Source organism: Nomascus leucogenys, chromosome 15, assembly GCF_006542625.1.
Source record: "Nomascus leucogenys isolate Asia chromosome 15, Asia_NLE_v1, whole genome shotgun sequence".
Lineage (NCBI taxonomy): Eukaryota > Metazoa > Chordata > Mammalia > Primates > Hylobatidae > Nomascus > Nomascus leucogenys.
Genome location: NC_044395.1, coordinates 10,538,127 through 10,550,081, shown reverse-complemented (window position 1 = coordinate 10,550,081; position 11,955 = coordinate 10,538,127). Strand labels below are relative to the sequence as shown.

Sequence of the window (11,955 nt, the reverse complement as noted above, 5' to 3'; positions counted from 1 at the left end):
TAGGATGTTTTCATTGTACTGGTTCTCCACCATTCCCACTGCACCCTCAATCCATGTGTCTTGAATTTAATAATCATTCCTCTCGTTTAGCATCAAAACACAATCCTCCCCTACACTTTCATTTCCTTAATTATATCTTCATTAAACCAAAAGATTCCAAAGGAAAAAAGCTAAACATTAATCCAAACTTCCCCTTTTTCTAATAGAAGATGACTTTTCAAAGTTTGTGAATTAAACTATCTTCCAGACAGTTCATATGCCATGACTTTTGAAAGAATTGTTACCATTACTCATGTATTCAGATCAAAAAATTATTATTCTCATTCTTTATACAAAGTTATACTTCCACTTACCCAATGCTGTGAATATATGACCTCTCCTAAGACCACCATCCCTTCCCTTTATGCCCTATTGTTATTAATAGAAGGTCACAGATATATGCAATGTCTTAAATATATAATGGCAATTGCTTCCTCTAACAACTAGTTGGCTGCTGTGGTTCTAATGACTCACTTATCCAGAGCTATCTGTTACTAATTTACATTATTCAGACCTTTGAGGTGAGGCTCCAAATTCTGTCTCCGTTAATCTTCAGATAACGAATAAAGCTTGTATCTAACAAACTTAACTCCCTCAAATCTGTTTATCTCTCCCTAAGAAGGCCTTCTATTGTAAGCCTTGACTCAAGGCTCTATACCATCTCCATGGGCACCATCCTTGATTCTATAAGGAACCTAATCTACTTCTCTCTCACACCCCCCAAAATTCTTTAAAAATTTCTCTTATCTTTTTGTCAAGACCACATCAACCACATTTTTCACTTCCAACACTCCTGCAAAAATGTTATTCCAAAAATTAACGCTTGAAAAGTTGCATGACATCACTATGAATATAATTAGATATCTTTAAATGCAAAAAAAAACAATTTAAAATGAAATCAGTCAGGGAAACAATGGAACAAGGAAACGTAGCTGAAGAAAAACACAGCAGATTATATTAAAATTCAAGAGCCCGGACTCCAGTTTCAGCTCTGGCACCAGGCACATGTGTGTCCTTTGGCAGCCTACAAAATATTTATGAGTGTGATGTATTGCATGAGGAGACTGGAGTAAATGATTCCATAAGCCTATTCAAGATTAAACCCTGTATAACAGTAGAAACTATTCTCATAAAATAATAATTGGAATAGTTGGGGTGGATAAGCAGTGCAGGGAGTAAGTGCACTTAAGAATAAAAGTTAAAATTTTTCTCTAAATATAGGAGAGAAAGCACTGGCATTTGTTCCCTCACTGAAAAAAAGAAAAGAAACCCCCTGATTAACAAAGGTTTGGATTCCCTTTCTCATTCATTTTTAAGAGACTAATTTTCTGCAAAAGGTTCTCCTCAGGGCAACTGTGACATCTTTATTCCTCAGGCTGTAGATTAATGGGTTAAACATGGGCACCACAGCAGTATAAAAAATGGAGGACACTTTCTCCTGGTCCAGGGGTAGAATAGAAGGTGGTTTGAGGTACATGAAAGCACCTGCCCCAAAGAAAAGCGATACCACAATTATGTGGGAACCGCAGGTATTGAAGGCTTTAGACCTGCCCTTTGTGGAGCTAATGTGGAGAATGCTGGAAAGAATAAAACCATAAGAGATAAAAATGGTGACAATCGGCACCCCAATGCCAATGGTCACAATAATAAAAACCACCAGTAAATTTATGTAAAAGCCATTGCAGGAGAGCTCAAGGAGAGGAAGGATGTCACACATATAGTGATTGACAAGGTTGTCTCCACAAAAGGACATAAACATTATGTTTCCCATATGAGCCACAGCCCCAAAAACCCCCATCCCATAGACACCCAGTAAATGGAGCAAACACATCTGGGGAGACATGGTGACCATGTACAACAGTGGGTTACAGATGGCCACACAGCGGTCATACGCCATCACTGATAGAATATAGGATTCAGAAAAGACAAAGAAACAGAAGAAAAAAAACCGAGTCATACACCCTGCATAGGAAATGATGTTCTTCTTTGAGACAAAGCTCATCAGCATTTTAGGGGCGAGAGTAGTGGAATAACTAAAATCTACGAGGGACAAGTTGAAGAGGAAAAAGCACATGGGAATATGCAGGTGAGAGTTGAGCCCTATCAGCGTTATCAAGCCCAGGTTCCCCACCACCGTGACCGCGTAGAAACCTAGAAACAGGAGGAAGAGGGGGATCTGGAGTCCCGGCTGGTCGGTTAAGCCTGCGAGGATAAACTCTGTCACGGAGGAGGAGTTCTCGGCAGCCATTCTCCTCTAGGACTGTCTGTGAGAGAAAAAGAAAGAGTCACTCAGAAAGAGAGAAAGGCTACACACAGCAGGAAGTTAATGGAAATTAAGGTAGTGGGAGGGAGAAGAAAAGAAACATTTACTGAGCACTAACTATGGGATAGGCGCTGTTCTAAATGCTGTGTGGCATCACACTCATCCCTGGCTGGGCTACCTGTACAAAGTCCCAGGGCTACAGAGTCGCAGCGGCAGGAGAGCTCTGTGGTCTTGCTCCTCTGGTCTGAGCATTTTTTGGGAGTGGGGAGTGAGGGCGGAGGGTGGCAGGGATAAAGACTTTATTTTCCACTGTATATTCTCAATGTTTACTTGGTTTTTAGTTTTTTTAACACAAATTAACAATTTAAAACTTATCATTAAATAATACTCAGTTACAGAGGAAAATATCCACAGTGCTATAGGAAAAAAAAAATACCAATGGATGCAGGAACTATTATCAACATGACTCATCATTAAATAAATGCAGATTGAAGGTAGGAACAATAATATGAGTTAGTGTGAGCTTCACAAGAACATCCAAATTACTCTTTTTATCTTCTAACAGTTGACACTGAGCCTTCAGTGACAAGCCGGGGCTCTGACAGCTGAGAGTGGTCTGAGCTTTCTTTTAACCACTCTGCTGTGGCACCCGGTGGCTCAGACAGGCACTCACCCCCTTCAGCTTGGAGCCACTGTGCTGCTCTCTACTGCCTGTCGCCCATCTCTTTCACAGAAATCCAGTGGCCATGCTGAAAAGAACGTGACAGCTTGGAGCCCAGGCCCCTCTGCTTCTGCTTCTCCACTTTGAGAATCCTTATTCTCTTTGAGAATCTTGGTTCTCTTGCAGAGCTGAAGAAAACGGTCTCTGATTGTGACTTTGCCCTGAGGCTTCTGCCCAGCTTCCAGGAATGAGACAGCAGTCTTTCCTAACACCGTGGGTAACAGGCATCTGGAGAGTTTTATTCTGGAGTAGAGACCTCGGAGTAGTTACAGAGGCTCCCTCAGAGCCATCTCCAGAGATCACCTTCCCTAAGGAAAAGAAAATGTTTGTTTACACTCTTGATCATACTTTTAATGACCTATTCTTTCATTCAGGTTACAGCGTTTTAAGCACAATTAAGGACAAGGCACTATGGGAAAAACCAATGCTTGCTACCTTGTATTGAGCACTTACTGTATACCAAACACTGTATCCAACCCAGCACCTTCATACAGACACCAAGAATCCAACAAATGATTTTACCTCATTTATTTCTCACAACAACCTCATAAATTAGACATGTTAATCTCCGCTTTAAAAGTGAGAAACACACACAGCTATCAGATTCCAGAATCTTAAGTCAAACCCTGGTCTCTCTAACTCCAGTTTTCATGGTCTTTTCCACTGGCTGTACTACCTCCCTGTGAGTGGTAATGAATTCTCTGAAGCAGGATTTTTACTTACAAGGATCTCATGAGATTCTTGATGGATAAAAACAAGCAGTCTTAAAGGATGGCTGCCATAGTTTGGATACTTGACCTTCCAAACCTCATGTTGAAGTTTGATCCCCAGTGATGGAGGTGGAGCCTAAGAGGAGAGTTTGAGATACAGGGGCAGTGCCATCCTAGTGGTAATTAATGAATCCTCACTCTATGAGTTCTCATGAGAGCCTGGCACCTCTCTTTCCTCTCGCTTCTCCTCTATTGCCATGTGATCTCTACATGCCAGTTCCCCTGGCTTTTTGCCGTGGGTGGAAGCTCCCTGAGGTCCTCACCAGAAGTAGACGCTGGCACCATGCGTCTTGAACAGCCTGCAGAACAGTGAGCCAAGTAAAATTCTTTTCTTCATAAATTACCCAGTCTCAGATATTCTTTCACAGCGACATATGTGGAATAAGACAAGGGTAGAAAGTGTTAGAGCCAGGAAAGGTCAAATTAGGGAATACTGGGCTTCAGAGAAGAGTCATTATTCCACTCACATCCAATATTTACCAAAAATTATACAAACTTTTCCAAGCTCAAAAAATAAAGAAATCTTCCCTGGTTTTCCTGCACTACCTGTTCGTGCAAATTAAGCTTGATAATTGAAAACAAATACTAATTACATAACTAATATCAATTTTTGTCAAGATGTGAAGGCCAGGGAAGGGACCCCACAGCTAATATGTCAGATAATGGGGACTTGAAGAAAGACGTAATATTCCTTCAGCAAATACATATTGAGCATCTACTATGTCCCAGAAACTCTTCTAAGTTCTTAGGTGGGGGAAAAAAAAAAAGCAAATTCTTGCCCTCATGAAGTTTTCATTCAAGTGGGAGAAGACAAAAAAAAAAAAAAGATATAAATGAAAGAAAAAAAAACATGTAAAATGAAAAGTGCTATGAAAAAAAAAAGCCAGGGAGAGGGGGAGAAAAGGAAGGGGTACAGATTTAATTTTAAATAGAGTAATCTGACATTTCAGCAGTGACTCAGAAGAGATTTGAAAAGTGGTTTACTTGATAAGATCAGTTACTCTTCTAAAACATTAGGCACTCATGGCTTAACCAGCAACCCTCCAAGGCATCACATTTTTATCCTGCACTTTAAATGCAATATCTTAAGCCAAATTACTGGCTCTAAGGAAGAAAATTATGAAAATAGTAAGAAGATAAAGGGTCAAGAGAACTTGTTGAGGATTCAGATAATCACAAGTCACACAATATTGGTTAATGACTGAGGCTGGTATGAAGGCTAAAAAGGCTTTGTGTAGCAACTTGCATTTTATAGCCCTTACTATGGACTTTTGTATATTAAAGATGACAGATTTCATAGCCAAGAAATAAATCTCTATTTGGGGAAATTCAAGCTTCAGTTAGCAGACGGGTTATACATGTTTTTCGTCAGAGTTAAAGGCTGCAGTCCTCTTGGAGAAGCTATGAAATCATAACACAAAGGCAGAAATCTTCTTCCAGGCAAGTCCACTGCACACAGGCCAGATGTGCACATATATCAGTGAAGACTTGCTCACCCTCAGCTCAGTCTCAACAATGATAGTGTCTCATTGGTCAATGTACACTTGGAACTGTCCATGTCCCAGAGTAGTTCGAATGAATCCCAATTCTTGTTCTCAATCCCATTATGCACACTTAAGAAATAGAGAAAAACAATTCATTATCAAAAAATTAAAATAATAATAAAAATTAAAATTAAAATAATGCAATTTGCTACACAAAGCTTTTTTAGCCTTCGTACCAGTCTCAGTCATTAACCAACATTGTGTGACTTGTGATTATCTGAATCCTCAACAAGGTCTCTTGCCCCTTTATCTTCTTACTATTTTCATAATTCTCTTCCTTAGAGCCAATAATTTGGCTTAAGATATTGGGTCTTGAGACCCAAAGGGCAAAGAGGACCTTAGGGGTTCATTTAACATTTACTTTCCTCTAGAAGATTTAGAGGATTCTTGTATTCCTGATGCCACACCAGGAAAGTTCTTCTGAGGTTTTTGTCACTTCAGAGATGGTTTCCATGGGAACTTCATTTCAAATGCATCAGCGTTTTATTTCAAATGAACCAAGGTTTCTTCAAATCATTTTCACTGTTGATTTGCTCCAATATAAGCACAGAGAAGCATAGAAATAAATATTCTTGCTTAATTTACTTTTGATGCAGAACTGTCCATTTTTCCAAAGCTTGAATCTCTGTATAATGGATTCTTTGTTCTATTTATTGCTAACATTAACATTATTAAAATATATATGAGACATGGATTATAACATACTGATCTGGTAAGCATATGTACAATGTGCTTTGTATATATGGCACATGCATTAACCTTCAAGTGTCTTGTAGAGCATCAAACAGCACAAGGGTGGGGGTAAAGGCAGTATCCTTCACTCCACACAAAAGAAATGTAGGAATAAGCCACAATTTCAACAAAAAACATATAAAAGCCTGTCCAGAGAGAAAACATGGCAGCTGAAATGTCTGCATATGAAATTATTTCAGTTAGGATCTAAAGATGGGCACAAAATTAGACTTATCTACCAGAAGTCATATGGTTTGCAATTATACTTAATGGTATATTAGTCTTCAATATGTGTGTGTGGCATATTAAAATGCTAATAAAGGATGCAAAAGAAATCGTTGACTTCCTAAAGAGATTTACAGTCTAATAGAGTCATCTCCCATTCTGTCTCTTTATCCTCTTTACCCACTCAATGTTTCAAAATTCCCAGTGACCAGTTCTCAGTCATCTCTGCCTCTTGTTTCTTAAATGTTTGGGCATCTCATCTCATGACTTTGAAAACATTCTCTACATGGTTAGTACTTAAATTTGCTCTTACCTTTCTGTTAATTCCCTGTCCTGTGTATATGGCCTCTCTAGCAAAATGTTCCAGTATCATGCTCGTTGTCACCCTGAACTCAACAAGTACAAAGATTAACATATCACCTTTGTCCTCAAAATAGACATCTGTCTAACCTTCCCAGTTTTATTGGAGAGGAAGTAGAGGGTAGTATTAATATGGTATTACTAGTCCTGGTTTGTTTGGGATCCTCCACTTTTAGATCTATTGTCCCAGAAAAATTACTAGTAACAATCCTTTTCACTATGAAACACATTCCACTTAGGTCACAAATTGAATGATCTCTGTATGTGTTCAGAGCATAAACTTTAGGATCTGACCAACTTCTATGATTACTTGCTCTGCCACTTACTAGCTGTGTGACCTTGAAAATGTTTAACCTCTCCTGAGCTTCAAATTACTTATCTTAAAATGGGGATAATAATCATAAATGGTGCAGTTCCTAGTATGTAGAACATGCAACACAGAAGGATTAAAAAGTATTAGGTTGCTATTATTAAGTTCAAATCTATGCCCATGGATGAAAGGAGTATTTTAAACTGCCATGGTACACAGGATCAGCTAAAATGGAGAGAGACTGAAGGCAGGAAGATCAGTTAAGGTGGTTCCACAAGCAGTAGAAATAGTAAAGCAAAAACAGAATCAAGTGATGACATCATGAAGAAACAGGATTTAATATCTCTATGGTTTGGAGAAGGACAGAAAGGAAAAAAAGCACAAGTGAAACCTGACCAAAATTTTAAGATGAGGGAAGTTTGAGTAGGATGGCAGAAAATGAACAAATAAAGAATGAGGAAGATAAGAAGCTAAATTTCAGTTTACGTGACAAAATACTGCTCGAACCCTTCAAAAGGAATAATAAGTTTAAAAAAAAAAAACAGCAATGAAGGAGGGAGAAAAGGAGTCAAAATACAAATTAGGGAATCAGCTAAACATAGGTGAACCCAAAAGAATGATGAATTGTTCCAAGCAGAAATATTTAAAGACAGACTAGTCAAGGATTAAGAACTAAGCCCTTCCAAAAATACCCACAGTTGGAAAACGGGAGAAGGAAATTGACCAATGGGAATGTCAGAAAAGCCAAGTGGAACAACTGAGAGCAAGATTTAGAAACAAACAGGCCTGGAATCAAATTCCAACTCCATAGCTGTGTGAATTTGGAAAAGTTATTTAACATCATGGAGACATAGCGTTTCTATCTGAAAACCAGATATAGTAATAACATGCTTGCAGATGTGCATAAGGTATAAAATTTGATTTTTGTGAATATTCTTTTAGTATTTCTTGAATTTATGGAATTCACAGAAGCCAAAAAAAGAGAATTTCAAGAGTGAGGATAACTAATATTTCTGTACATTCAAGAGGATAAAAAAGAACTGAAAACGACTTTAAGTAACTTGTACCCTTGCACTCTAATTTTCTTCTTCCATATCACTATTTATCTACACTTTGACCTTAAATGTTTGGAAGAATTCATCATTGAAGCCGTCTTGGCTTGAAATTTCTTTTGTAAAGCACTTTAAGAACAAATTGTATTTTTTAATCCATTAAGAAGTGTTCAGAGTTTCTATTTCCTCTTTTGTAAATCTTAATAATTAGCATCTTTCAATGAATTTTCTAGTTCTTCTAAATTGTCAACTTTATTGGCATAACGTTTTTTATAATATATATATAGATATACACACAATCTGTAGGATCTGTAGTGATTGACCCTTTCATTCTTGATATTATTAACTTTAGTTTTAGATCTTTTTCTTGATTGACCTAAAATTTTATTAATTACAAAATTAAAATTTTATTGACTTTTTACAAGAGCTACATTCTGTTTTCATTGATTTTTCTGTATTAATTGTTGATCTTCTATTTCATTAATTTTACTTCACCCTTATAATTTCTTTCCTTTTACTTACTTTGGGTTCAATTTGCTATTCTGTTTCTAGGTTTTTACAATAAGGGTCATGAGTTATTGATTTTAAACTTTTCCTCTCTACTATGAAAATTTAAAATTATAAATTTATCTTGAAAAACTGCTTTAGCTGAATCATACAAGGCCTAGCATTTTTTTCATTTTTATTCATTTAGAAAATATTTTCTAATTTCCATCATGGTTTCTTTTTCGATAATTGCATTATTTAGAAATGTGTAGTTCAATTTCCAAATATTTAGAGATTTTACAGAGATCTGTTCTTAGTTTCTAATTTAATTCCACAGTAGTCAGAGAACATATTCTGTGTGTTTTCAGTACTTCTAAATTTATTGAAACTTGTTTAATCTCTCAGCATATGGTCTATCTTGGTGAATTTTCCATTGGTACTTGAAAAAAATCTCTATTCTATTGTTGTTGAGTAAGATGTTCTATAAATGTCATTTTGTTCCTGTAAGTTGATAGTGTTATTTAAGTCTTCTATGTCCATAATACTTTTCTGTCTCCTTGCACTAAAAGAAGAATGTTAGAATCTTCAACTTCAATGATGAATTTTTCTGTCTTTTTTCAGTTCTGTCAGTATTTGCTTTATGTATTTGAAGTTCTGTTATTAGTTGGGTACACATTTAAAATTGTGTATTTTTGGTAAATTGATACTTGAATTGTTATGAAATATCTGTGATGATCTTTGTTAATATTCCAAATTCTGAAGTCTACTGTGTCAGAAATTAATATAGATATTCCAGATTTTGTTAGTTCTTATACAGTGTTTCTTTTCTCAACCTTTTTTAAAAGAAAATATCTGTCTTTATATATAAAATGTGGTTTATTTAAATTGAATTTAGTTGAGTTTTGGGGTTTTTTTTAATCCAGTGTGGCTTTTTCTGTCTCTTAATTGGCATGTTTAGACTATTTATATTCAATGTAATTATTGAGTTAAGCCTACACTCTTGCCGTTTGTTTTCTACCCGTCCCATCTGGTCTGGTCTTTGTTACTTTTTTCTTCTCTTTTCTTGCCTTCTTTTGGTTTATTTGAGTACCTTTTAGTATTCTTTTTCATCTCTTCTGTTGTCTTATTAACTATATCTCATTTTATTAGTGGTTTCTAGTAGCATTGACAATATGCAACTTTATCAAAATATCCTCAACTAATATTTTAATACTTTATGCATGGTATAAAGAACCTCAAAAGAGTATACTTCCATTGCTCCTTCTATCCTTTATGCCATCATTGTTGTGTATCTTATTTTATCATGCTGTGAACCCTATAATAGGTGGTTCTAATCTTTGCTATAAACAGTAAATTACATACTAAGGAATTTTTTAATGAAATAAACATTAGTAGATTATATTTAGGTTCTTTAAGTTGATCATGGAAGTCATTTCTCAGATATACCTCTTCAGGAAGTGTGAATGATTAATCACCCCTGATGCTGCACTCTAAAATCAATTACCATATTTGCATGGAGGCTATGCTTCCCAAAGGCTACACCCAGCCAATGATTAAGAGGAACAGAGATATTAAAGCAGGTCTATTTCTGCTAGACATGAGATTTCTCCCATAAAATTTGGCTCAAAAATTCTGTCAGTCTTTCCATCAGCCTGACTGGTTTGCTAGCTCTTTCGGCTTCTTTCAGCTCCCTCCCTATTTTCCCTGACAGGTGTTAAATATCTAATCTTGTCTTAACATCTGCTTTTCAGAGGACTTGGACCAATGCAAGTGATAATAAATGTGATCCAATCAAAAGTACCGTAAAATAAGAAATAGAGACTGACTCAACTGATTGTCTTGTGGGTGAAGAGATTGCAATCCTAGCTGATAGGTTGGGCATGAATAGTGCCTGGCACACAGTGACTGCTTAATTGCTAAAGATTTCATTGGGGACCACCTAAGAATATATCCCTGTGGATAGTAACACAGTTGTAGGTGGACTGATTAAAACCATTGAAAATAATACCTTCAGAGGCAAAAGAATTGACTGGTTAGTGCTAAGTTGCCTGGCAGACAGATAATGAAAGACTATTAACCATTGGTAATTAATAAATAGTTAATAGCTAACTATTGGAGTTAGAGCACCTTTTCTTTTTGTTTTTGTTTTTGTTTTCATGCCAGTTAATAAAGTCACATGTACTTTTTTTCAACTTTTAAGTTCCGGGGTACATGTGCAAGATGTGCAGGTTTGTTATTTAGGTAAACTTGTGCCATGGTGATTTGCTGCACAGATCAACTCATCACCCCGGAATTAAGCCCAGTACCTTTTTGACAACTTACAAAGAAGTAGTTGAAGTCACAAAGCTCCCAAAACTGTTTTCATTTTCCCATTTTACAGATAATGAAGTCAGAGCACATATGACTTGCCCAAAGCAACACAGCAAGAAATTAGCATAACTTGCCTCCTGTGGAAGTCTTTTACCTTCAAATTTTAAAGATATACTACTACTCTACTGCTGTATGCATTTTCCAACTATTCTAGAGGACTTTGGGAGTCTCAAAAGGAATTGTAATAATGTGATTGAAACATTTTGGAAAATGATATATGACAGGGAGAAAAATTTAACACCAAATCCAGAGCAGTTTAGGGTAATGAACCAGGAATGAACGCTAAATCTGTCACGGTGATAAAAGATTATTATGCTGATATGGCAATCCTAGTCAAGACTTGGATCTCTAATCCCACTCCAAATAACAAAAGGAAAACCTACAATGCACGTAAGCAAACTAAATTCAACACCAATTTAATGGGTGGCCTGTCCTCACGGGACTCCCTCTTGCCACCAAGACTCATTATTAAGAGGTTAGTATAAAGCCACAGGACTCCACCTACTTCAGGAGAGTAGCCTGGCACCATCACCAGTTGAAGTCCCATCCACAATCAAGGGCAAGCCTCCTTATAATTACCAAGATACTGGCACATAGCCTTATGAGTTATTTAGAGAATCATCTCCTGCTCTTAGTACTGATCCTCCTAAAGACAGAAACTACAGGCACCCTCTGCTCAGAACCAGCTGCCTGAAGCTGTTGCATCCTCATTCTGCCTATCCTGGGATTCCATCCCAATGACTCTGCACACCCCACACTCAGCAATATCATATTCCTTGCACATGCAATTGCAGAGCACATGCTCTCAGGTGCCCTGCTGCCTCATCACACAGGCGCCACCTCAAGAGGCTGAGCCTGGAGTGGCCCCTGGATGGGATGGTCAAGTTTGTAGCTACAGGCTTCCGCCTGTTGCTGATGTCTCTGGCATTTTCCCAAACTCTTCTTGAGAGAGCTGCTGCCATTGTCCACTTTTGAATTGCAGCCAACAGTTGAAAACCCAATCTGAAGCATTTACTTTGGAGACCAAGAAAGAAGAGGCAAAAGAAAAATGTGACAAGGTTCAGCCTAACTTATTGTCGCTTC

General features: G+C 37.1%; 1 protein-coding gene across 1 annotated transcript; it reads right to left on the bottom strand.

Moving 5' to 3' along the window:
- Window positions 1-1,351: 1,351 nt before the first annotated feature.
- Window positions 1,352-2,287, bottom strand: LOC100587188 (olfactory receptor 8B12-like). The gene has a single exon (XM_004090586.1). It carries the CDS (start codon window positions 2,285-2,287, stop codon window positions 1,352-1,354), a length of 936 nt encoding a protein of 311 aa, XP_004090634.1.
- Between the last annotated feature and the right edge of the window lie 9,668 nt (window positions 2,288-11,955).